Below are 26,882 nucleotides of genomic sequence, written 5' to 3'. Positions count from 1 at the left end.
CTCTCCTTCTCTTTCTCTCTCTTTTTAATTGGCAGTCGTTTGTGGCAAATCGGGCTTTATCGGGTTTAATATACGATACAGTCTATGTTGTAATTGGTGAACAAGGTGTTAAGATGAATTCATCCGGAATAAAGAGAGTGTTGCGAAAAATCACAAGTTTTTATTTATACCGTTAGTATTGTAATACTGTCCCTTTTAGAACAATTGCGAATGAGCCCGTTAATAAAATTAGATATGTTGCATCTGAGAAACAAACAATTTGCGCACGTGATTCTTCTCTCGAAACTCTGTATACTTGATCTCATAGTTCCATCTTTATGTGACTTGTACAATCAGTGCGCTATATTTTACATGTGTACCTCCTAAAGCGTGTGAATAATAAATAAATGCAATATACGTCCTTAACTGTTGCTACATTGTACATATACGTTGCTCACTGTGTACGAAACAATAAACGTATAAAGTAATTTAATTGCGCATATATTTTATCTTAATTAATTTTGAAAGCGAGGTAACTTTCAAACCTCATCAGCACTCAATTGTCGCTCCTCGCTATTGTCCGTCGACGGCTCTTGGTTGGCTTTTGTTTCCTCGTGGTGCAATTTTTTGGATAACTTTTTCGCCATTTGTGACACCTGCACACCATAAAAGATATAGTTCATAAAATGTGACCTCGCAACACGCAAGTGCATCGAACCTAATGTTGCATGATTTTCAAGCTATCTACCTGTGTATCAACGTCGACAACGGCCATAATGTCGTTGAGCGCAATCAAAATTTCAGTGGCATTAGCTTGTTTACCGCGAGCGTCGAGTACCACGGCATAATTAATCAATATTAATGGGTCCTGAGGAGCTAAAGCATGAGCTTTCGTCAAGGACCTCTCGGCACCCTCCAAATCATCTAGGCGTTTTAAAGCCACTGATAAAGAGGATAAATGATTAAAACTTGCAAACTTTAAACCATAAAATACGCAAATATTTCTGTAAAACTTGACATCTTTCATCTTGCAATGTTAGGACTGACTTGTCGATACGAGAACTCAAGAGAGAGCTTTTGTAAGTTCGTTGTTTACTCACAACCCAATAACAAATACGGCGTAGGATTCTTTGGTTCGGCGCTAACTGCGGCGCATAAGTAAACCGCAGCGGATGCAGGCTGCCCGGTGGTGAGGAAAACGATTCCCAGATTGCACGACGGAATGCAAGATAACGGACACAAATAATGGGCTCGTTTCAAAGAGCTAATAGCCTGCGAAGCATTGAAAAAGAATGCCATTATTTCGCACTCTTTCTCTTGTTTTCCTCTCTCTCAATTTCACACATAATGGGCGATAAAAAATTTCCTCATGATAGAATGGACGGGCGTTACTTTCAGCAGTAAAAAAACACACACGGTTTCGGTTCTACAATAAACTCTGCTTCGTACAAAGCGCGACGCTAATTGAATCGCGACAATAATAATTTCACGTTTCTACATATATTTCCGGCACTGTCTCGTCTTACACACTCATGTCTCGAAAAACAGGAATATACGATATTATAATGTAACGATGAAATACCACGGTTTTTCATTTCACCCCGGCCAAGTATTATCCTGAGAGACATCTCCCGTCTCTTTTCTTTTATTCGTGACATCTTGTTCGACTATTTGAAGTCTTGAAAACAAATTACAAACATGCTCCTCGTATATGCTGCATTTCCGAAAACTCAAATTGTGAAACGCAATGCGAAATAACATGGTGCGATATTCTATATTAAAGCATTGAATCGGGTGTTATTAACTGTATCGGATTATAAAACTTTTTTAAATACTAGATCTGATATTGGATTAAACGCTGCTATATTCATTATGGACTATTCGGTTAAAATTGCATTAATTCGCTAATGAGAAAATACATGGTAATTGTTTCAAGCATATCTCCATATATGCGTACACGAGAGATAAACGAGACCTTCCTATTTTGTACGATAATAAGCTGTCCAAAGCATCTTACCGACTGGGAGGAAGCTACTTCTTTTCTATTAACGGGTATTATTCCAAATTAAGTCCGAAATTAAGTCTGAAATGGCATTTGTTAACTTTGAAATAACATTCCGAAATTGCGCTTTATCAAGCATGTTGAAATTATTAGCCTAAGCGCGTAGTGCCTGACGGTGCTCTCCGAGGAAAATTGAAGGAAAGGAAAAGAAAGAATGGACAGACTTACCGCGACGTATTTTTGTTTCCCATAAAGGCACATGCCAATGTTATTCCAAAGCACTGAAGACTCTGGAATGGTTTGCGCCGCGACTTTGTACTTTGATAATGCCACGTCGTACTCTCGATGATTCTGGAAAATGTAGCTGTTCAACAAAAAGCAACGAAACAAGTTTCACGCGCGCAAAGGCGCGAGAATCTCGCAATTAAAATCGGATTCAACGTAATACGTATGCTTTCCTAGCTATATCCACTTCCAAAGCGATAGAGGATGATATTACGGAAGTGAGATGAAAAGAGACAAAGAAAGAGAGAGAGAGAAATGTGAACGAGGAAAGAATGTTTTATTCTTTTTTTAAACTTTTAACTCATGCACCTGCATTATATAAGCCATGGGTAAAATTGCATTGACGCAATTAGACGAGTGAGCCAGTGCCGCTCCGAATTGCTGAAATGCTCGTTGCGTGTCTCCGATCCTAAGATACAAAAGACCCAATTCCGTCGCTGCATCGATGCTCTCGGAATTCCCGCTAAGCGTACGGGAAAAGGATCAAAGTTAATGCTAAAGGTTAAAATCGGGTCAAAAGGATAATACGGGGGATAAATTGTTCACGGTGAAATAAGAGACTACCGATAAATCAAAGTCAAAACAATATTCCTAAGGCCCTGAATAGCACACTCGCCTTCTCTCAAAGGTGCCTTTTTCACGACATTTTTTAGACCATGAAAGGATGAAAAATAACGTGATATTACTTACTTCAGAGCCGCTGTATAAGCTGTCCTAGCCTCTGGAATCATGTCATCTAAGAGATAGAGTTTCGCGAGAGCGAGATTGGGCAATTCGTTTTTCGTCAACTCGGCTGATCGTTTTAGATACTTTTTGGCCTCTTGCAACTGATTTAGCTTCACGTGAGCCTCGCCTAAACGTGAAATATTCTAAACGTTTGACAGGTTTCGGGAAACAGTGTCGTCCAACTTTGCTTCGCGACATTATTAAATGTCACGTGCGTCGGTATGCAAAGTGCAAAAGCCATTTCTATATCAAATATCAAATTGTAATACGCTTCCTGGAATATTTAGGTATCTAGATGCGCGCGTAACTCAACTAACTCGTGCAACGCGAGATGTACATATAGTGTGTCATGTATTGAGTTATAAATAACTTGCCAAGACCGTTATATATTTCCCAATCCGGTAGAACGGATATCTTCTCCGCCTCGATGTACGCGTCTATCGCTCGCTGATGACTTCCCATTATTAACCTGAGGAAAGCGTAAAATTATGAAGCGTGTGTTCGACTGACGTGTTCCAAACTGAGAGCGGCCGGCTTAGACCGCATTACTTACAACGATTTCGCTATCTGCTTAACATTATCGACGTTTGTCGAATTTACATTGTAAGCCGTTTGAAAGCAATCCAGTGAGTCTTGAATTTTACCCTCTTTTCTCAGAATTAAGCCCTGAGAGGATACAATAATTAAAAACGTCGACCGCACATAACGGAAGAAGTACATCGTTCCTGATTTACAAATTATCAGCAAACAAGAATTTGTGAGACTTCTCGAAAGAAACCGAACGCGGGTTTATCGAAACGTTTCCGAATTCGGATTTCGCGCGAACGATTACACATCTCGGACAGCACAATGTCCGAAGTTGGGAAGACGTCGTATGTCTCGATTTTGGATACTACGCTGCTATCTGGGATAATAACGACGACAAGTCGCAGCGATGGTATGCTCATCCACTTTCTTCTCGAAGCAAATCGATCGTATGACTGTCTCACCTTCAAATAATTTGCGTATTCATGACCATCCGATTTCGATAATTCTTGCTCGATAAGCAACTTGCAAGCGTTGTACTCGTGCCTCGTGTAATGTCGATGTAACAACCAATTGCGACTTTCGATAGCCGCTATGTCCGGAGCTGCGAACGGCAAACGGTAAGAGGAAGATCTCCGACGAAGATTGCGTTCTATTTGGGCGCTGTAAGCGTCATTCTATCTCCCCTTTGTCATGTAACAGGCAATAAAGATGGAATGGACGCTTACTTAATGGAACGCGTAAGCCCGAATCGAACGCGGCTGAAGAGCCTCGTATGCAATGCATGAGGTTGCATGCGATTATTGTAAATCGATCGATCGATCGCTCTCATCGGTCATTCGACCATCCATATTCAAGTTTCGCGATGAATTCGTGTATATACATGTATATATATTGACGCTGAATGCCCGAGAAAAGGTGACCTTAGTGTTTTCGATACCTCTTTTGCTTCTGTCGCTTCTCGCCCGTTGTACGATCGTGGTGGTTTCTTGTAATCGGCCGTTACGAATAATGTCGTTCGCCATTACGATAATTTAACTATCGGTAACTTTTTCACCTTTGTTTTTCGCGCCCTCGTGCTCGCACCGTATCATCACCGCTTAACCCTTCAACTTTAGCAAATCTTATGATGAGGAATGGAAAGGAAGAAAAAGCGAGAGAGAGAGAGAGAGAGAGAATTGTTGCCTCGTTCAATTACCATGGCAACCGATATAGGCCTGGTTGAATGCGGTTGAATATTGAAGGTTCGTTCGCACTTTACGTCAGTCGCGAACGAAACCGAGCGATAAAATGTCGCTAGTGTAGCGTGAGATGTCAAGCGCGGCAAGTGTGTCGCGATTTAACGTTTGCTGAAACATCGCGTGGCCCAGGACGGCTGGACGAGCGTCTGACGAGACTTGGGATACTGGCAAAAGTCGGTTATATGGCAATCGTGCGTCGAGTGTGTTGGAAATTTGCGGCACAAATGGGGCAGGAAGGAAAGTGAGGGGAAGAGAGAGAGAGAGAGAGGGACGATGCGCGTGGACGGCGATATCGCGATATTGCGACGGTGCTATCATATGCGATAACGGCCAGCTTATGTACCTGTTATCAGCAGCGCTCCAAGATGTAGGCGGACGCTATGCTGTAGCTTGCGCCGGAATCGTACGGGTCTAGTGCGGTGCACAAACGATATTCGTGACGATACTCGCTCTCGGAAAGCTTTGCGCATTCGAAGAAGAACCAATACGAGGTTCGTGCGTTCGTAGCGAGAGAGACACGATAATGCGGGACCGACGTCAACCGGAGCGGTCGTCCATGGCCGGTTAAGTTAGGTTATCTTGTCAAGTATGACGTTGAGAGAATCATGAATATCGCTTATCGCCTTTCCTCGACACCTGTTAACATCTGAATCTTCGCCTCGCGCGTCCTCGTACCTCGGCCGATGGTAGGGCTAGTGCGTACAACGCGCGAGCCCAGCTTCTCTACGTTTTCCGCGCGTTTTTCGTCATTTAATGCGTCGCCGAGCCAATAATTAAGCAAACTACATACCTTTGTGTTGCGAGGCACGATTAGAACGGATCAACGCAGAATCGAAGGCACCGACTGAAATGTCCGTCTGGTAACCGCTATACAATGCTGATTTCATCTAGTGGAAGAGAGAAAGATTTATTGTAAATAATCACTTTAATTTATCTCTACGTGATATCATCTTTCAAATATCTACCTATAATTATGATATCATCTGTATTGCATGATCTTACAGGAGTCAACGTGCAGATGTAACGCCATAAGCAAGAGAGACCAAGTGCAAGATGAGTTGCTCGGTAGAACTACGTCAGCGTAGACAACAGGGGATTGTAGAGGATCCTCATAGGCTTGCTGCGATGATGAATAAATCTCAAAGACTCATATTAGGACTTTTAGTGCTGCTGCTGGTCGATATAATTTGGGTCTCTAGTTCTGAACTCACCAAGGTAAGATATTTCTTTCTACAGTCATTGTTTCTCTATGTGTACTTGAAATACTTGTTTTCTTTGTTCTACCATACATTACATCTCAATTTGCTTTCGCAACTGTAAAATATATTCTGTTTCAGTATATTTACAGAGAGGCAGCATTTGAAAAACCTTTTTTCAGCACATATGTGAGAACATCTATGTTTACACTTTATTTACTTGGCCTGTGCTTCTGGCCACCTTGGCGGGAACAGTGTAATAAGCCAGCAACATACATGGTACTTATTGAAATGTATAAATTTGATATCACGAGATACCACATGCATGCGTTTCCTCTTTTGCTACCTTTTTTTTTTTAATTTGTACGTATTTCTTGTAAACTTGTACACATGTATCTCGTTTTCCTTCAGTTCATAGATCCCAATGTCGAGGATGACAACTTTTATTCGGAAGCTAATACCAGCCTAGTAAGTGAAAGATATAATTGCAATTTTTTTTCCTATAACTTGTTTTAAATACATCAAAAGTAGCAACGATATGTAATATCGATTCACAACTGCTGATCAATAACAATTGTTTTATTCTGTTCTAGAGCGATCCAACATTTGTTCCGATAAAAACTCCGGATCACTGCGACCGTTCATCGGGTACGGAAAGTGACGATTCGTCTATACGTTCTGTAAGATTTAGTAAACTAGCGGAAGTGCGCCATATGTCAGAGAGTGATGCCACAGAAGCTCTATTGGCACGACTTAGTTACCAAGCCAGCGTTAGAGCCGGAGAACACGCGAGGCGGCAGGCTAACAAGTTCTCTGTTCAGAAAGTGGCCAAAATAGCCCTTATGTTTTGCCTGTTTGTACGTAACATAAAGTGAAAATTTACTTGAATAATATCGGTCTGCAATACACAGTCGGTCAGTTTATATACTGTCTTCTTCCAGTGGTTCATGGCAAATTACACGTACCAAATATCACTAGAGCAAACTGAAGCCAGAATCGTCACTGTATTATCTTCGACGTCTAGTTTATTCACTTTATTCCTCGCTGCCTTTTTCCCTAGTAACGGAGGGGATAAGTTTACGCTGTCCAAGTTAACCGCTGTAGTTATTAGCATCTTTGGACTAGTAAGTTGAAAGTTTAATATGCATCGATCGATACGACTATTCGAGGATTCCAGCTTACAAGCAAATTGTCCTTTTATCAATGCCAATAAACTCAGGAGGAATCTCTCAAGTTAATAATCCCTCCTATAAACCATTTTTTTTATATTTACAGATATTAGTCGGTCTTTCGGATTTAAGTGTAAAAAATAATAGCATGTCAACGGGCATAATACTAGCTCTAGTCAGTGCTTTTTTCTACGCCGCGTATATTGTATTTTTAAAGAGGAAAGTAGATCACGAGGACAAGATGGATATACCAATGTTCTTTGGCTTCGTGGGAATATTTAATTTAACGCTTTTATGGCCTTTATTTTTTATTCTTCATTACGGCCATTGGGAGGAATTCGAATGGCCCAATAGTCATCAGTGGACATTTTTAATTATAAACGGCCTGATTGGTACAGTCTTAGGCGAGGTTCTTTGGCTATGGTAATTTCAACAATGTGTCCATTCTTAGTATGTTATGATATATGATAACTTCATCGTAAAGTCATTGTATTTTCTTATATCCACAGGGGTTGTTTTTTGACATCGTCTCTTGTAGCAACATTAGCTGTAAGCCTGACAATGCCCATGTCAATGGTAGCCGATGTCCTCCTAAAGAAAGTCGAGTACCCCTGTATTTTCTACCTAGGCAGCATTCCAATGCTTTTGGCATTCCTGACAGTATCTCTTCTATCTTATTACGATAATTGGGATCCTGTTATGGATCTAATTAAACGATTTTACATTTGGATTTGCAGAAGAAACAACAGATCGACAAGGTGCGTAAATCAGACTACGATAGAATAATTATACAATTATGGAATATCTGACTGGATATTTTATTGTGTATTATGTGTAAAATATGGATTTTCAGGATCCCCGATCTTGAAGCGGAGCAAACGGAATCTTTGATAGGAATAGACAGCGGTGATCATGAAGCTTAGCGAGACAATAATGAGAGAGTCAAGAACACGGTAAAAACATCTCGTATTATATATACTATATATAATACGCGATACATATATTATGTATACATATATACATATACTTATTATGATAAGATATATATACATACGTGTACGTATATATGTCTCACCGCAATAAGAAAAAAGAAACTTGTAACTAAATAAGCACGCGTTTCTTGTATGCTCGTGTCGGCCGTGAATGCCTGTTTCTACTTAAGTCCCTCACAAGTCAGTATCAGATATATCGCGATAATCTAGATTTCACTTTCTTCAAACGCGTGTATCGCTTTATTTCGCGGTGAACATTACGATATAATGTAATATTACTGTCGGACAATAATCGTTGTTATTTAATTTACAACACACACAATTGATATTATTTAAATGTTCTTCACGCATCTCTAAAACTACCTCTTTGCAATTTTTCACCAATTTATTTCGCAAGCAAAAAACTGATTACATAACAGCGCTACCAAGATATTTGTTGGATAAGAATTCGTTGTTTTTCTCCTTGAGAATATGCACAACTTAGATTCTGTGTTGTTCCTTACGAAAGCGCGAATTCTGCAATTGAGTTTTTAAAAAGGCAAAAATCCAATGTCTCTTTATAAAATCTGTATATAGTATGTAATAAGAGAGTTGATTAAAAAATCAAAGAAATTCTCGGTATATAAGACTATACGTAATTTCATAAGCGGTAATGCTTTTTATGCTGTTAAAGCTTTACATATTATAACGCGCGCGTATGCGTGTTGATGATCAGTGAATGTATAACTTGTCGGAGACAAATGGCACTTCGCCTACACGCTTTAAGAAGCTTTCGTACGTGAGAAAGAGAGAGAGAAGAGAGAAGGGATCTTTTTTCAATGCGTTTCTGTACTTATTATTTCCAGTATTTCGCTAATTTTTCGCAAAGTATTGTAAAATAAGAATGAAATATAGTTACAATTAATAAGAATTGATGGGAAAGATGCTAGCGCTTTGGACCAATTAAAGATTCGACGATAGTAAAAGACATCATTGCGTGTAATACGCGTAGAGTAAGAAACCAGTGATATAAGGTGAAAGTTTTATATTCGGCGAGAACAATGATTCGAGCTACGTTACATTTTGAACGTCTAGTCAAGACACATCCATCAGCTTACTTCGCTAGTAGAATATAATTTTATGATTCAATCGCAAATTTGTGTGTGTGTGCGTGCGTGCGTGCGTGCGTGCGTGCGTGCGCGCGCGCGTGTGTGTGTGTGTGTGTGTTACAGTTTCTATTATATGCTGAATAATTTATATTTGTTCTTCTTTGCTTCGATTAATAATGCGCACAAGTTTCGCTGTGTTGTGTTCAGGTATCAACAAGGTATTAAGAGAAAAAGAGATGTAACATATTGATATGCGAAGTGAGACGTAAACTGTGTCTGTCAATTTCAAAAACTCGGAAATGTGGGGAAAAAAACATTAGTTATTCCAAAGAACGAACGTGTAATAAATAGTAATGAAAGACGCGCGTTTTTCTCGCATTGCAGTCGCGAAATTCATTCATATTCACACGCCTTATCCACGCGGCTTCGAAAGAGTCCGATCTTTGATAAATTAATACAACTCGACTGATCTCAGCTGAATTGAATGACACGTTATACTATATCATATTTTTATCACGAATGTTTCTCGACTTTGTAAAGAGATACGTTAGAAACTATGTATATAGAGATACTATATAGCATTGGGTGATTTGTAGAAGGGAGCCGAGTGGAAATCAGATCTTTCCAAAGGAAAGGAAGTGGAGAAAGAAAAAATAGAGAGAGAGAAAAAGAGAGAGAGAGAGAGAGAAATGACAGATTATCGTAATGATAGATTAACGATGTGATGTGATATATAACAATAAGCATGGTGCGCGCAAATATTTACTTTAGAATAGTATGATACAATCCGCTAAAAGATAGAATAATAATTGATTGTTCCTGCATAATGTTGCAACCAGACTTGAGGTTCCCCAGCGAACTTAACTCACCTATGTTGCGTGCATAGGAAGCTGCTTTTGGCCTTGAGTTATATCAATTTTAGAGATATCCGCCAACGTCCATTGAGACACCTCGATATTGGACGCGATCTCGTCGAAATTCCAAAAATTTGACGAAAAAAGTTTCGTCCTACGAAACTCAAGACTGGGCTATATAATCATATTTACTGTACATTCGGTGTAAATATTATATATTGTATTCTGAAATGTTAAAAACTTACAGTTGTATACATATTATACAAAGATNTATATATATATATATATGCGATAATAAAATATAATCGTTAATAATCATTTATATTATATCTGCTTCTGTGCCGCAATAGAGGGAAAGGAAGAGGATTTCGAGACAGTTGACTCACGACAAATAAAACAATTTATAATTCATACGACGTTCGCATTCAAGTCTCTCTCGATATCGAGGAAGCATGTGATGCAGACATGCGTATGCATATCGTGCCTCATAAATTATTTAGGCTAATGTATCAAGTGCTAATGCATCGAGGCTGACAATTTCATGAAGTAATATTGTCGTCGTACATTACGTTATACCGGGAATCTTGGTTTTCACAATTGTGCGTTTCTCGGTATGGTGCGCGACAACGATGCGGGTGCACTTGAATTGCATGTAAGAGGTAAATACTCGGAAAATTGACATCATAAGTAAAAACATTTATGCTGTCAATTTTAACGTATGGTCTCCCTTTTTCCAGTCAACGGACAAAATCTATTAGCTATCCCCGAAAAATGTAACGCCAGCACGTTACGGTAGGCATCGTGTTACAGAATCATCGTTTACGTCCAATAAGCAAGAAAACAATCGATTTTTTAATGTCACCCATGTTTTCCCACGAAATTAGACTCCCTTCCGATCCGTCTTGGCCTAAAATACCTTTACGTCATTTAACCGGTAACACTGGTGACATCATTAAACCTCCTTGTGTGGTTACTGTGATAGGAACTCACAGAAGAAATCATAATATTGCACAAACCATTACATATCAGTAAGTTTCTTGACATTTTTTATATATATTTATTATAAGTTGATTAAGTCTAGAAACATTACTTCTCCTGTATTCTCCATTTTCTTATTACAGATATCCCATGACAAGAATAAATAAAAAATATGAAACTGTCACGCATGTGTCGGAAAGATTGCCTGGCTGCGTCGATCCGCGTTTTAAAAGGTAATTTATATTCCAATTGATTACATGCTAAACCACCTGCTTTATGATGTTTGATTTCGCATGATGACAACGCAGTTTATAATGTAACACAGACAGGTGTCGCGACAGAAGGCTGAGAAGCCAGGTGAATTTTGCAATGCAAATCAAACGCAAGTGCATGTATCGCACGAATGTCAGAGCGGTGATGCGAAGCGTGAAGAAACTGCCGGCAATATCATCTCTACAATATCTGTACCGACCGATTCAAAGATGAGTACATCCAAGGAATTTGAAAACGGAAAAGGTCCATTTCACAATGATGAGTTTGCGTTGCGTTGCTCATTGACAAGATAGGAATTATAAATTTAATTGTTTTCCAGTTATCCAACGGCACAACACAAATAATATTATATCTGAGAGCAAGAATTGCGACGATGGATGCGTTTCTAACTTGACACGGGATAAAGAGAACATTAACTTAAACATTTGCGAGATTCCGTTCGGTCGGAATGATCATTATAAGAACTTTAATAGGGATTACGTGGGCGACGCGAGAGGTTGTGAAAACTCCTCGAATTTAAATATCGCGGAGAAATTGGGAAACTCGCAAATTCGCAAAGGCGATTCAAAGAGCAATCATACGTTGCAGCGTCGTTCTCATTCGGCGTTACTCGAGCGAAAAGTGTCGAGTGAAAAGACCGGGACAGCGGAAATATCTGAGAGTCATTGCTCGTGCGACAAAATGTTGCAACAATGTGCACAGGTTACAGGCAAGGAACGTCAGAAGAGTGACGAGAGCAAGGCGAAATTACGGCGCGAGGAGACGCGCTACAACTCGAACCGTAAGTCGGCGAATCCGACAAATCTGTCGCGAAAGGCCAAGTCGTTCCTTCGGAGGAGATCTCGTCTGGCGGCCACAGACTCCGACTGTACCCTCATGCTGCCCGGGCCCCGTCGCATCAAACGATACGAACGAACTCGCGATCCCTTGAGGGTAAGTCAATTGTCACGTCGGAGAAATTGGATGAACGGTACAATACGAATGAGATTCAATGCGTCGAGACGAGGTCGAATGAATCGGAACCGTCTGCTGGCGAATCTGCGAGCGGACAATCCGTTCGAGCAACCATCGCCCATTCCTCCAGAGACTCAAGAGCTATTGAACAAGAGTTATTGGGAGTATTACAAGAAGCTCAGACGTAAGGTCACGTCGGCTCGGCCAGATACCGCGCGCGAAGAAGACAACCGCGAGTCGCGGAGTCGCGCGAGTCTGCCCGCGTCTCGAACGTTGCAACAATGTTCCGTGTTCTCTTGCATGATCAATGATACATTGTAAGCGCAGAGAAACAAACGTGATACGTTGTTATTGTCAATTATACAATCTCGGATTTTTAATTAGATCGATAGAATTTGTTATCTCTCTCCTCCTTCTCCCCCCCCCCCCAGAGACGCGTCTGGAAAAGCATCTCGAGATCCAGCGCCTATCGGCGAGAGGTCGTTCTTGGTCGCGAATGGCGATACGGCAACGCGCGAAAACGTTTGTGAAACTTTCGGCGTATCATCGATGCGTGTGAAAAAGATTAATAAACGAAAGAAGATTGATGATCATGCGAGCAATGTTCGGTTGCTCGGTTTCAAAGCTATAGGTAAATTACAATCGGGTTGCGCGTGTAATAACGAAACGATGTTACTACAGCCCCGACGGTTCCTAAAGTGACGGAAAATAGTGATGCGAAATTCTTTCAGCGTTTCTCGTTGTCATGGTGTACGTTGTGATTATATTCCTGCCCATGATGTATGACTACTCGATGTTCGACGAGGAAGAACACGAAGACGACGAGGACGTGAGTTACATCGCGTTCATGCTCGAATATATCGCGTCGTCGTTCGAGGAAGCTTTTGACGAGGCTATCGATGTTCTGAATACCGTTTTCCTGCGCCTCAAGTAAGCTTCAATCGACAGTTATAATTTCGTAATTTGCAAACTCGCCAAATTCACCATTGGATGGAGTGTCGTACTACAGCCGCGGAAATTGCGCCAAACGTTCTTTAGCTTTGCGCGCTTTTCAGAGTTCGTACGGAAAATGTAACGACATTGCCTGAATTCGTGTTTAACGCGATGTACTTATATTTCACACTGTGTGTTCTTGTATCATTGTTTCGTGCAAACGTCCAGTCCCAATTACACACACGTTCCTATATATATTCTAATTTTTGTGATTTATGTATCTTCTCTATACTGAGTTCCTTATATTTTCTGATCGCACTTCTTATACAAGCATATTGTATACACGATTATATATTTGCGACTAAACTTTGGATTATCGTCAAACGACGTTGTATTATTGTTTCTTTTTTGTAAATAAATCGATAATACCGAGGATCGTTGGGTGTATCTTTCTTCCTTGACAAGTTTCGTTATACACATCTCATACCCAATGGGAGAATTAGTTTCTTAGTAATTTTCAGGTAAATATACTTATTAGGATAAATGCGATACAAGACTAATCGAAGAAAAACAACCTTTAATCTGTGTTTAATTGCATGTGTATGTGTGTATACGTGAGATCGTGTCAATTTAAAAATAACGAGTTGACTAATTTATCGTCGAGTCGTACTATTTGAAAATGAGAGATCTTACTTTTCAAGTAGTACGACTCGACGGTTGGTTGAATTTCATACACTTCAGTAATACTTTTGTCTTCATTTATTGATGAAAAATAAATGTTTCCTCCTAGCGTTAAAAACTACTGAAAACTCTTTCTCTCTCTCTCTCTCTCTCTCTCAATATTTGGCTCCAGAAGTCTGTATCTACTGAAAGCTGAAAACATTCAAGAGGATTAAAGCCAGCTTACTTTTCGTGCTGAATTGCTTGCTGGATGGAAATACCGCATTTTGATTGGTGAATCTATTTGTCATCCATTTTTGTAAATGCACCAATCAGGACGTATATCTATCCAGCAAACAATCCAGCACGAAAACAAGCATCGTGTACCACTGACTTTATATGGGCCTGTATCAACACGACCTCTACCGAGGAATCTATCGATAGGGAAGTAGAATTCAAAAACATCGAGAAGGCAATCGATTCTCTAACGAAGGAAGAACATCGATTTATCGTTTGAGTTGCCCCCCTCCCCCTTCTGGCTAATTGTATATCGCCACCGTCTGGTGAAAGAAGACGTTCTTTGAGTTCGGTCATTTTGCCCGGCGGCTTCGTTGAGGTTGTGTGCGACTCGACGCGCTTTACGCACGTGCGCACGTGTTCTGGGTAGTAGAATTCGTCTTCTCGAGGTCAGGAGTAGACTTGGCAGCAATTACGAGTACAGCTGCGAGCGAGGTGTTTTACATCAGCTAGTGGAAGAGAGAAAATTATGGCAGACTACGTGTTAGGCGGTGTAAAAGCTGCGGACGTGCCGCTGCCGGACGATGGGATGTCGGCCGAGCGTCTGTTCGCCGCTGGTGATGGTCTCACTTACAACGATTTCATCATTTTACCGGGTTACATAGATTTCGCAGCGGAGGAGGTCGATTTACTGTCACCATTAACCAGGAAAATTATGCTAAAAGCCCCGCTCATATCCTCTCCTATGGACACCGTTACCGAGTCCGACATGGCCATCGCGATGGCTCTCACTGGTGGAATCGGTATCATACATCATAATTGCACACCTGAGTATCAAGCCAATGAGGTGCACAAGGTATGAACGACAAAATTTTTCTCACCTCTTGTTCCTACAAATGTTTAACATAGGATATTTAATAAATATATCTGATAAAGGATGTTTAATAAATATATCTTGAAATGTTTATCTCCATTCATATTTGTTTCATTCACAGGTGAAGAAGTACAAGCATGGCTTTATCAGAGATCCGGTTGTCCTTGCACCACATCATACGGTCAAAGATGTCTTGAATGTGAAGGCTGAGCATGGTTTCAGTGGAGTACCCGTTACAGATACCGGCAAAGTCGGCGGTAAATTGTTAGGCATTGTCACGTCCAGGGATATCGACTTCCTCGAATGCTTGCCTAATTATCAACACAAAAGTCTTAGCTCAATTATGACAACTTTGGAGAATTTGATCACGGCACCAGCCGGTGTGACGCTGCAAGAGGCGAACGCCATCTTGGAGAAGTCCAAGAAGGGGAAGCTTCCCATTGTGAACGAGCGGGGAGAACTGGTGTCTCTGATGGCGAGGACTGACTTGAAGAAAAATCGTAATTATCCGAATGCCAGCAAGGACGAGAACAAACAGCTGTTGGTAGGAGCTGCCATAGGGACACGCAGCGCGGACAAGCAACGGCTGCATCAACTCGAAGCTGTCGGCGTGGATGTGGTGGTGTTGGATTCGTCCCAGGGTAATTCGATGTATCAGATCGAGATGATCAAGTATATCAAGTCGCAGTATCCGGATCTTCAAGTGATCGCGGGTAACGTCGTGACCACGATGCAAGCGAAGAATCTCATCGAGGCGGGGGCGGACGCGTTGCGCGTCGGTATGGGTTCCGGCTCGATCTGCATAACGCAGGAGGTAATGGCGGTAGGACGGCCACAGGCGACAGCTGTCTACAAGGTTTCCGAATACGCCAGGAAATTCGGCGTACCCGTCATAGCAGATGGCGGTATACAATCGATCGGACACATTATCAAGGGTCTTAGTTTAGGTGCCAGCACGGTGATGATGGGCTCTCTGTTGGCCGGGACGTCCGAGGCTCCGGGCGAGTATTTCTTCAGCGACGGGGTTCGTCTTAAAAAGTACAGGGGGATGGGCTCGTTGGAAGCCATGAATAGGAAGGACGCGAAGGGCTCGGCGATGGATAGGTATTTTCACAACGAAATGGACAAGCTGAAGGTAGCTCAAGGTGTTAGTGGCTCCATAGTGGACAAGGGCTCGGTGCTCAAGTTTCTACCTTACCTGACGTGCGGTATCAAGCACAGCTGTCAAGACATCGGCGCGAGGTCGCTCTCCACCTTGCGATCCATGATGTACAGCGGGGAACTGAAGTTTGAAAGAAGAACGCACTCGGCTCAACAAGAGGGCAACGTTCACAGCTTATTTTCCTACGAAAAGAGGTTGTTCTAATCACGCGATCGTAAAACACATGCGTCACACGAAAAGGTACCTGCATTTAATTCAACTGTACCGCTGCTGCTGTCAGAGTACGGTTGTTTCACATTCGCGAGAGATGGTGAAAAATCTCACATTATCCGTCATGTGTATACGGAATGAGTCACGACCTCGTATATTTGTACGCGAGATGAATCGTTTACCTCAGGATTGCTCTTAATCAATAAAGACAGGTGACAAAAGCGAACATTATTTACAAAAGTTTACACACAGAGTTCTTGTAAGTAATCACTGCGATTACTCTGATTATTCTGTTTCGTATATGTACTTATCTATATATATATATATATATATATATACACATATATATCTGGATATACACATATATATATATATCTTTATACAAGACACTTTTAAACTCGAATGTGGACATTATACATCTCAGCGAGCCATATATTGAAATCGTACAGATCAGTGAACGTTATGAATGCCGTTGAGTTATCCGACATATAAATATCGACGAATATCAACTCTTTTGTGACTAACCAGACAATTTTGCAAAGTGCGCGCGACTGCTATGTATCAATATATTTTAACATCGAGGAGGTTTAATTACCTACAAATTGGATATTAGAGTAAATACTAAGACCAAGGATCACACACTATTTTACTACATAATTTATGTAGTTTAATCTTTTTTGTTCTCTGATCAATTATAATGTTAATGCTTCTATAAGTGCCCTGTTCCTTGAATATTTCTTGAATGAAGAAGAAATCAAACATTAGCTTTGACGCAAGAATTTTTATCCGGAAATATTAACTTTCTCTGTATAGCGATATTATTTCGAAAAATAACGTTCTTTCTTCCAGAAGATCCTGCCGAAGCAATTGAGAATTGATTAACCATCTTTTAAAATGCTCGTCCATTCCTAAGACGATATACATTAGTATTTCGAGTAGTCTAACGTAGCTTATTGAGCTATATTTTTGTAAAATTCTTCAGTTTTTTTCTTTCGATATAGCAATTTCATACTAGAAATAATGATAAGTTATTTCCTGATAGTATTAAGTCGAATTTATCGAGACCTTTTTGTGCCCCCGATATTGTTTCGTAGCTGATATATTTTATACAGTATTGTTATATAATAAACTGTATATTCTGAATAAAAGTCAATTGGATGTTACAACATTTTATCCTTTATACGTTTGTTATTTCACATCATGCAGTGATGCCAATGGTGGCACCGAGCCACAACGCACACAAACGTCTGCGAGCGTGCGCAGTTTCAGCCGTCTTTGGCTGATTCGACGCGAGCCAACGTATCCACTGTCTCTCCCTTTCCAACAGCTATTGTTAACTACGGGGCGAAGGGGAGAGACAACGGATACGTTTGGCCGCGTTGAGTCAGTCGAAGACGACCGAAGCTGCGCACGCGACGCTTGTGTGCGTGTGGCTCAGTGCCATCATTGGCATCATTGGTGGGAGCTCTTGCACCTTGTCAGTGGTGCTGGGGCGATACAAGGCCGACAGGCTGCTTACCATCAGAATAGAAGGAAGAAAGGAACTCTAGCACTTACTAATTTAACCTCAATAATCTTCAGAACAAGATACTATTTGCATTTAAAGTAACAACAATCGGCAACAGCTAGTTTTGTAATCAACGTAAGTAGTTGAATTTTTGTCGTAATTACCCGAAAGCCCAGGACAGTTAGTCAAATCTGTTATTCCACGTAACCTCTTTTCGCACGTATGCTTAGTTTCAGATTATCTCGCGACATACGGGGAGTGTTGAAGAGATAAAATCTGGAGAAATAATTAGTACGCGTGATAAATATGCCTTCTTTGTGCGACACGGATATCGAAGATTTCGGAGAATTGATCACATCGTTAGAGCTAGTTCCCAAAGTAAGTAAACACTCGAAGGATGTCAGGATACGACGGATATTAAGAAAGCAGGAATCTCAGCAAGCACCGGAACCGTCTATCTTGTCGAGCATAATACCCGGTACGCAGACGATCTATGTGAAAACATGGGGTTGCACCCACAACAGTTCGGATACCGAATATATGGCTGGTCAACTTGCGGCGCAGGGTTACAATCTGACCGACGATAAGCTCAAAGCGAATCTGTGGATTTTGAATTCATGCACAGTCAAAAGTCCCGCGGAGGATCAGTTCAGAAATGAGATTGGGAATGGGAAGAAATTGGGCAAACATATCGTGGTCACAGGGTACGTATGTATGGTTACACTATTAACACATTGAGCGCCACATCATCTATATTTGGATGAGTTATTCATAGACAGGCTGCCAGTTTGTGACTGACGGTTTTATTTACTCACTTAGTAAAGAAATTTCAGCAAATATTTAACCTAATCGAGTGTAATGCTTAGCAATGTGTTAAGTAATTTGACTCTCTCTCTCTTTCTATGTGTGTGTGTTTACAGTAGTACACCAAATGACCAAGAAATTTAGTAGGGTTGACACAAGTGAATCCCGCATGACACTCAAAATGTTGATCGATAATTTACTATCTGTTAAGCATTTTACTTGTTTCGTTCAGATGCGTGCCACAAGGCGCTCCAAAGTCTTCCTTTCTCAAGGGACTGAGCATGATAGGTGTGCAACAGATTGATCGAGTGGTGGAGGTCGTGGAGGAGACATTGAAGGGTCACACGGTAAGATTTCTGCAGACGAAGAAGAATTCGACGGGTAAGAAGATTGGCGGCTCTACGTTAGATCTGCCGAAGATACGGAAGAATCCGCTGATCGAGATCATAGCTATCAGCACGGGCTGTCTGAATCAGTGCACCTACTGTAAGACGAGACACGCGCGAGGGCAGTTGGGAAGTTACCCGCCGGAGGAGATCATCGCACGGGCAGTGCGAGCGTTTGAGGAGGACGTCCGCGAGTTGTGGATCACATCGGAGGACACCGGCGCTTACGGCCGAGACATCGGCACCAATTTGCCGGAGCTACTGTGGCGGCTGATCGACGTGATCCCCGAGAATTGCATGATGCGCATCGGTATGACCAATCCGCCGTACATTCTGGAGCACCTCGATGAAATGGCCAAGATCCTGAAGCATCCTCGAGTCTACAGCTTCTTGCACATTCCGGTGCAGTCCGGCAGCGATCAGGTATTGGCGGACATGAAGCGCGAGTACACGCGCGCCGATTTCGAGCACGTGGTGAATTACCTGAGAGAGCGAGTGCCGGATCTTACCATCGCCACGGATATCATCTGCGGCTTTCCCAGTGAAACGGAAGAGGATTTCGAGGAGACATTGACACTCTGTAGAAAATACAAGTTCCCGAGTCTCTTTATCAATCAGTTCTTCCCCCGGCCTGGCACACCCGCCGCCAGGATGCCGAGAGTGCCCACGCAGCAAGTCAAGGCGAGGACGAAGAAGCTGACGGAATTGTTTTATTCCTACGAACCGTACGAAGAAGAGGTCGGTAAATTGTGTCACGTCCTGGTGACGGAGGTGGCGCACGACAAGCTACATTACGTGGGTCACAACAAATTCTACGGACAGGTGTTGCTACCCAAGAGAGAGGAGTATATGGGAACGATGATCTTGGTGAGGATTACCGAGGCAACCAAGTTCTCGATGAAGGGGGAACACGTAAAAGAACATCCCCCAAAATCCAGGATTTTTCCTCTATCGTTTCCGCCTCCGTCGCGAAGGATTCTAAAGGTCTCCGGAGAACCATGCGAGACGAAACCGCCGAGACACGTGACTGCGACGCTTTTGACGATCTTTCTCGCAGTGATGCTCAGAATGCTATGGAAATGCTTGCATTATTACGAACTTTTCTGATTAGATAATTCAATACGGCATTCCACATGTCGACTGGTGGAAATTCTGTGAAATAGGTCTTTCTTTCATATTTGAATCATAGACGCGTATGATCTCACGAAAAGATTTATTTAACGCAAACACGAATCTTGTAGATTTCGAATGAAATAAAAAATGCAAGTACGTGAAAGAAACGTTATACTTAATTAACAATAAGGAACGTACCCTGAACGGGCTTACAATGTTTGATTATCTTAACGCAGATATACACCAACATCTTTCGTAGAGACCCGTATACACTTGCGTTTTCTTAAATCGGTCCGACGCGTGAAATTTTCAATTGTAAAACAATATATAATCAAGAGTATTGAGCATTTTCGCATTTTTATTCTATCCTAGGCCAAATATACTAAAAATTCCTTATATTCTAGATATTAAAATACGCGTTCGTTTCTATAAAAATATCGGGATTTTTATAACTTATTGCATATTAACCATGTACTCTTTATTTGGTATCACCTCCTCGTTCCTCAAGATTTCTTCTCCCCCTTTTCCTTTAATACATAGCTTAGGTTAATAAAATGTGTACTGGGTTTCTGCCAGAGTATCTCCTGAGTATTAAGATAGTAAAAATCTACGGACAATTTTTTTAAAACACCGAATGGAATTGCTTTTACATGAATCGTCGAGACAAAAAAAGAAAAAAAAAATGATCGAATCTGCCAATTCATTCGTTCGCTACAATTCCATCGTTCCACTCAATTTCTTCATTAAAATGTAACAGTACTTTTTAATAACGCAGGTGAATCCAAAGATTGTATGAATTCCATACGCGATATAAATATATGTATATCAAATTACAAAAAAATCACATGCAACATATTCGAAGCTTTCGATTGAAATAACAAATAATCATATTTTTAGTTTTGATAATGATAAACAGTCGATCCCTCTTTCACTCAGATTATTTCGTGAATTTATCGTGATAATGCGTCGGCCTGGATGCTACACTTTTTTCGTGAAGGCGGCCACGGGATAATTCGACGAACATAAAAACGTTAAAACGTAGCGTATTGTAAGACACTGAATCGCGAAATTTTGCAACACCGAAAAAACGCAGAACAAAAAAATATGTATATATATATATTATTATCACGCTCGATTATTTACATGCAGTCTTTCTTCTCGCTTTCTCGCACGCATACAACGGTAAAGAAGAGACATTACAAACAACGAGACAAACGAGTGTTTCCTTCGAGCACGAACGCTTAGAGAGAGACACGGATTAAAAAATACACAAACAAAACTCAGACAAAATATGGCATCTCGAAGGTTTAGCACGGAAACGAAAGACGCCGAAGAAATATACTCGGCCCTTCTTCCTCCCTGTAACAATGTCAACTTGTTTTTTTTTAAGTATAGTATGGCAAACGCGTTATGACGCGAACTAATCTCATGGCACAAACGTGAAATCCCTTGTACCGGCTTCCGACGTCGAGTAATGCCGCGCGAAGATGACAACTTTTTCGTCGAACGAGTTTAATATCCGACAATGGCGCGACGACATTCCCTCCTTTGCCGATTGTTACCGTCTCTGCCTTCCATTTTTGCGACGTCGTTCTTACATTCTTACTTCTGTCGTTTCGTCTCCCTTAATCGCTTTTAGCGCTACGTACATTTGATAATACTTCTGGAGCGATTCTAATCGAATGAAACTACGGACGCGCGCAAATACGGAGTTAAATACTTCGTTAAGGTCGTTAAGGGTTTGCAAAGATTCTTGGTGCGCGAATGAGAATTGTTTGGTTCGCGCGCACCCTGATCGTCCTGACGATCGTTCTATTCAGCAGTTAATGTTTTACGAGGCGATTCCCGCGAGAGCGAGCGAGCGGCAACGGAACCATCTCTCTCTCCAGCTTCATTAAGGAGTCGAGCGCGCTCGGTAAAAAGCGGAATATCCGGGCGGCGCGCAAAGTGTTTCGCCGTTCCCTTAGCGGGTTTTACGACCGCTGCGCCTGCCTGCCTGCCTTTATGGTTTCTCATTTCTTTCTCCTCCTTCTTCTCCTTCCCCCTGTGTTCTTTGCAGGTACACTTTTACCTTTGATTTGTCTCTCGTTCTCTCCCTCTCATCGTTAAGAGGATCCGAACATTCGGTTGCACCGTCGCCGTCGCTCAAGGAGATTTAAGTGATACTTGAATACATTAGCCCGAGTGTCGATGGATTGGAGCAGATTAGGGCGTTCGCTGATTTTACGACGTCGAAAAATCCATTTACCGCTGCTGATCAGAATTTACGGCTACTAACTATGCGACTAACATGTTTACGCCACTCTGTAAGTAGTAATATACGCCGCTCGTTAAGGCACTTGAAGGCACGAAAGATGCACGTAGTATCGACAACCTTGGCACAACCGAATCCACTCCACTAATATTACCTAATTAATTATTAAATTACATTTGATTATATTTCGCGGCTCGCGACTTTTGATTCTCATTTACGATTTACTATACATACATCTCTGCGTCTATTCTATAATTTACATCTTCCTCGACTCTGTAGCTAGACTAGTTCTTCTGTCCCACGACGGATCGATGCGCGGACCACGTAGAGTCGCGGAATCTTTACAACCTCCGCAAATTCCGCTTGCTCTGCCTCGAGCCGACGATCAGACGTTTGTTGCGTTTCGTCGGTGTGCCTAGCTGGGGCGTAATGCACGGCCCTATGTGCGGTTTCGACGAGCAGGAAGTGCAGAATTCGATGGAGCAGCCTTGCCTCGTGCAGGTTCCCACGTTCTTCTTGTTATCCACATGGGAAGGAAACGAGCATTTCGGACACGGCAGCAGGTATTCACCATGCGCGAGCGTACGACTAGCCTGAAAAATTCAGAAGAAGAAATGATAATTAAACACCTTGCGTCAAGAATGTTAATGCACGAGAAAATCATTCCTTTCGCAGCTTCATTTCTCCCTTCATTTTGCATAAGTAATTTTCTAATAAACATTTTAAACGCTTGTTCGAAAAAATATGTCGAATTCTTACATGGTTCACAATGTTGCGGAAAGTTGTCTCGAGAGCGTGGTTCCTTACTTAATAAATAAATGAGCATGATAATTCACATATGGGCAATTTGTTTTAATCGTAGGTAAAAGGAAAGTCGGTAAAATTGTCGACATTTCTGCAATATTATCTACTGAACGTACAGGCTCGTGAATCCACGGTCGATAAGGTAGGAGTCGACTACGATCGACAACATTTGAATTCACGTTGCGAATTATCCTGCGCGTCGGTTCGCTGAAATGATCGGAGGAAAAACTTATTTCGAGCTTGAAAGATCCATAATCTCCGACTACATGTAGAAACTTTCAATTAACCGAGCAATCTTAGACTATAGAAAAGTTGTAATCCGCTCAGCGTGGTTTTTGTCGATGGCAAGCGACGAGAAGCGACACTTCTTATCTGTAAATCGTGATAATTAACAGGATTATACGAATCGGTGTGTGCACCGGCTCGCTAGCGGATGACTTATCGCGTTAACGCAGAGTGAAAGGTGCGACGAACCATGTCCTAACACACGGATTACGAGGCTCGAGTTATATCGTATGGACATCCTCCGGAAATGTGACTTTTAAATAAGACGTAAGGATTGGAATGCAACAAGTTTCGAAAGGGAGGAAAATTATATCCCACGATCTGTGGACGACATATGTGACGGATCAAGGAAGATGTTCTTCAAAATAACATCGTTATATTCGAAAAATATTTGGGAAGATTTCTCATATATATTTGCGCTATAGAGATTTCAAATAATAAGAATGTGACACATATCAGCGTTGAGCGAAGGATATTTGTAATTAGACTTATTATTATCGTTAATTTTACAGTTATTGTTATTGCTGCCAATGCGTAAATACGCATGACAGCACGCATAAAAAAGAACATACAAAGTACGTTCCATACAGTGGCAGTCGATACAACCGTTTTTCTCAGAACCTTTGATAAGCAGAACTATCGCGTATCTTTCATACTTGGAGTTTTGCACGTAGGCAGACTACGAGAGAAATGCGAGCGTGCGTTTCTCACTCTTGCCGGTCCGCTAATGTCAAAAGTATTTTTCGACGATTTCTCTAATAATTTTCACGAGAGAAGATGATAGGTAATAAACAACGAGTAGATAATAAAAAAAATAATATAAAAGACTCAATATATATATATATATATATATATGTATATAATAATGAGAAAAATATTTATGAATACAGAGGCGAGGATGAAATCGAGACGATCCACTGCTGATGAAAACACGCGTTCTTGTAATACTATTTTTACAACACCATGGCAAAGTCGGCCAATATTTACAGCGTTATCGTTACAACATTAATTTGGTCCGAACTTGATTTATAATGAAGAATAAGAGTAAATAATGCATAAACTTGCGGTATATACAGAATAGCACGAAACAAATCTATTGACGATAAAAGAGGTATATTCTGCGTTCCCGCCTTGTTTCGGTAGCGAAATAGTTATACAAACAGGCGAGCGTTGGCGGCAGAGTTAAAGCAGGCACCGAGAGCGCAACAATGTAGAAGCCGAGGGGCGCGCATGAATGCTCCGAGAAATGCTCGTCGCTACAAAGGGAACGTGACGGTCCCCATGTCTTCCGAGTGAGATGCGGTATAATTCCGACAAATCTTAACATTATTCTCTCGCGCGCATTCACGTCGCAGTGACGAACCGATCGAGAAGACGAAATATTGATCAGTGCAGTGTGCATGTGTGCCATGCGATCATACGGTAACGAGAGAGGAAAGGAGGAGAGAAATTGCAGCAATTGCTGGGGCGATTTTGTTATTGTTGATTAATTAAGAGTGCTTCGGAAAAAATAAGTCCAATAAATTTTCGAGCCAACACGATTTCAAAACGTAACGGCCGAAGTACAGAATGCTCCCCACTTGTGCACCTTCATTATATCTGAAAGTATGGTAGTCGCTGGGACTCGGTTGGGCACTCCTAAGCATACAATGTAGAAACTAGCCCGAGCAACTCGAGGCAATCCCTACGAAGGGACTTTTCCGAGAATGATCACCAACACCAGCGTTGCCTTCGAGATTCCTATGCATGGTGGCATTACTTTAATATTAATGTAGCCCTCACCGATGTTTTAAATTCCAAACGAAGGGACGATAAACACTGTAGAAGTGCGGGACAGGAAGTTGATCGTCAATTGTACCACCTCAACGTGCTGTCTCGAATAAACGTTGTGTGTAACTCGATATACTAACTATTCGGAATATTTTCAACAGCAAATAATTATTTTGCCCAACTGATCTTTCGTGAAAAACGCGATCTCGCTAGATTTAGCGTTTGCCGTTCAAGTGCAACAAACGACACGATGCAACTTCGTGCAAAAGCTAGCATTAAGAATAATAATTAAAAAAATTAAAAGCTCTTTTTATACATGTTTATCAATCTTGTCAGTGTGTTGTGAGATACGATTTCGGATATTCGTTATTTCACAAGAGCCGCCTTATAAATAGCCGTGAACTAATCTTTGGAACACACTCACAGCTCTAGCAACTTAATGAGGAAATGTAGAAACGATTGGTAGGGTCTCAGGCGTCCCAACGGGAGTGCCACAATGTAGCAGATGACCGGGGCAACTCCATATCTCCCACATGAAGGGTTCGTCGATCCCCACAAAGTGGACTTGCCTGGGTTTCGTAACCGACCGAATCAACAATCTTTCGTAGTCTTGGTAACGCCGAGAGAAATTTCCCATCGATTAGAAAGGTTTGACGACCGTTGTTATCATCGAACATATAAAAATCCGATTTACGAAATTTATTCGAAAAGTTGTATCTGTAGTTGAAACTAGATAGGAATCAAAAGCTTGTAAAAGTAACGCGGCAATATTTTGAATATTGCGGAAAATATGTTATTTTATAGCTTTTTGCAATTTTATAGACACAAACCAGCAACAATTACCCTCTTGATAAAAGTTGAAAAAATTCTACAACGTTAATGTAGCACCGAAGTTATGTCCCGGGAGGGGAGGAGTGAACAGTTGGTACTTTACAGAGTGTTGTACGTGTGTGCATCGTTGCAACAAAGTGTCGCGCGCGCGTGTGTGATGTCAGTGTAACAAAGCAGTCTTTGATATCAATCCCTTTCCCTCTGTTACCCACCCAGCGGCCGGATATAGAACGTCTCAGGAAACGTAGAAGTTGATAACGGTCCATGTGGCATAATGTTGATACTGAATAGCGTTGGCTCCCATACAAAGAAATGCTATACAAAAAAATGTTTACTCGAAAGTCGGGCCCCAACTGTGCACGCTTTTAATTCACATTGCTCCAATAATGGCTATTACACAACTTTTCACGTTTATTCGACCAACGTTCCAAAGAATAAAAAATCAATAAGCGTATAAACGATACATCAATTATACGACATTTTATACCTTTTCATTACTTTTCTATATTAAAAATTAATTGTTCGAAAATCGGGAGATCTCGCGTGGTCTTAACGTACGATGTAATGAGTAAACAATCACTTACGCGTTTGAAATTATATATTATATAATTTTATATCACGCGAGAGTTATTGCTTTTATCCAAAACACCTTGAAAGGTTTTCTTGATGAATGAACGACGAAGAGGAAACGCACGCTACTTATTTGGCGGGCTAATTTTACAGTGCGCTACGTTTCAACCGCGATAATCAATTAACGTGGACAACGATAAGCAGGCGAAGCCATTGAAAC

At 41.3% G+C, this 26,882-nt stretch overlaps 5 protein-coding genes and 1 pseudogene across 8 annotated transcripts in view; 4 read left to right on the top strand and 2 right to left on the bottom strand.

The window, feature by feature from the left end:
* Positions 1 to 40: 40 nt before the first annotated feature.
* Positions 41 to 5,250, bottom strand: LOC106752354 (Bardet-Biedl syndrome 4 protein). Of its 3 annotated transcripts, none has more exons than XM_014633997.1 (11): positions 4,716 to 5,186; positions 4,458 to 4,629; positions 3,982 to 4,121; positions 3,546 to 3,658; positions 3,367 to 3,461; positions 2,957 to 3,119; positions 2,576 to 2,729; positions 2,210 to 2,332; positions 1,080 to 1,251; positions 728 to 921; positions 41 to 635 (listed from the first exon to the last, which is right to left on the bottom strand). In XM_014633997.1, the coding sequence occupies exons 2-11, from the start codon at positions 4,540 to 4,542 to the stop codon at positions 519 to 521; spliced, it is 1,356 nt and encodes a 451-aa protein (XP_014489483.1). In that variant the 5' UTR covers positions 4,543 to 4,629; positions 4,716 to 5,186; the 3' UTR covers positions 41 to 518. The 3 variants fall into 3 exon arrangements, with proteins under 3 accessions (XP_014489483.1, XP_014489485.1, XP_014489482.1); XM_014633999.1 differs by having other exon boundaries at positions 5,102 to 5,180; XM_014633996.1 differs by lacking the exon at positions 4,458 to 4,629 and having other exon boundaries at positions 5,102 to 5,250.
* Positions 5,251 to 5,578: 328 nt separating this feature from the next.
* LOC106752353 (solute carrier family 35 member F5) lies at positions 5,579 to 10,044 on the top strand. 2 transcript variants are annotated; one of them, XM_014633995.1, is made up of 9 exons: positions 5,579 to 5,670; positions 5,763 to 5,973; positions 6,096 to 6,233; positions 6,366 to 6,422; positions 6,548 to 6,811; positions 6,896 to 7,078; positions 7,341 to 7,546; positions 7,633 to 7,881; positions 7,977 to 10,044. In XM_014633995.1, exons 2-9 carry the CDS (start codon positions 5,812 to 5,814, stop codon positions 8,044 to 8,046), a joined length of 1,329 nt encoding a protein of 442 aa, XP_014489481.1. In that variant the 5' UTR covers positions 5,579 to 5,670; positions 5,763 to 5,811; the 3' UTR covers positions 8,047 to 10,044. The 2 variants fall into 2 exon arrangements, with proteins under 2 accessions (XP_014489481.1, XP_014489480.1); XM_014633994.1 differs by having other exon boundaries at positions 7,230 to 7,546.
* Positions 10,045 to 10,376: 332 nt separating this feature from the next.
* On the top strand, positions 10,377 to 13,216 carry LOC106752278 (annotated as a pseudogene).
* Positions 13,217 to 14,380: 1,164 nt separating this feature from the next.
* LOC106752345 (inosine-5'-monophosphate dehydrogenase) lies at positions 14,381 to 17,506 on the top strand. Its single transcript, XM_014633981.1, has 2 exons — positions 14,381 to 14,948; positions 15,088 to 17,506. Exons 1-2 carry the CDS (start codon positions 14,622 to 14,624, stop codon positions 16,330 to 16,332), a joined length of 1,572 nt encoding a protein of 523 aa, XP_014489467.1. The 5' UTR covers positions 14,381 to 14,621; the 3' UTR covers positions 16,333 to 17,506.
* Positions 17,507 to 17,687: 181 nt separating this feature from the next.
* On the top strand, positions 17,688 to 20,495 carry LOC106752344 (threonylcarbamoyladenosine tRNA methylthiotransferase). Its single transcript, XM_014633980.1, has 3 exons — positions 17,688 to 17,980; positions 18,076 to 18,549; positions 18,882 to 20,495. Exons 2-3 carry the CDS (start codon positions 18,152 to 18,154, stop codon positions 20,140 to 20,142), a joined length of 1,659 nt encoding a protein of 552 aa, XP_014489466.1. The 5' UTR covers positions 17,688 to 17,980; positions 18,076 to 18,151; the 3' UTR covers positions 20,143 to 20,495.
* A 1,031-nt stretch (positions 20,496 to 21,526) lies between these two features.
* LOC106752346 (F-box only protein 43-like) overlaps positions 21,527 to 26,882 on the bottom strand; it is a 30,128-nt gene continuing 24,772 nt past the window's right edge. Inside the window, exon 2 of the mRNA XM_014633982.1 lies at positions 21,527 to 22,995. Coding sequence (XP_014489468.1) covers positions 22,744 to 22,995 — 252 coding nt within the window. The 3' untranslated portion in view covers positions 21,527 to 22,743. The remainder of the gene's footprint in view (positions 22,996 to 26,882) is intronic.

The sequence above is a fragment of the Dinoponera quadriceps genome, unplaced genomic scaffold (genome assembly GCF_001313825.1).
Source record: "Dinoponera quadriceps isolate SergipeBrazil2010 unplaced genomic scaffold, ASM131382v1 scaffold248, whole genome shotgun sequence".
Classification (NCBI taxonomy): domain Eukaryota; kingdom Metazoa; phylum Arthropoda; class Insecta; order Hymenoptera; family Formicidae; genus Dinoponera; species Dinoponera quadriceps.
The sequence above is the reverse complement of the archived record's forward strand: the minus strand, read 5'-3'. Positions and strand labels throughout refer to the sequence as shown.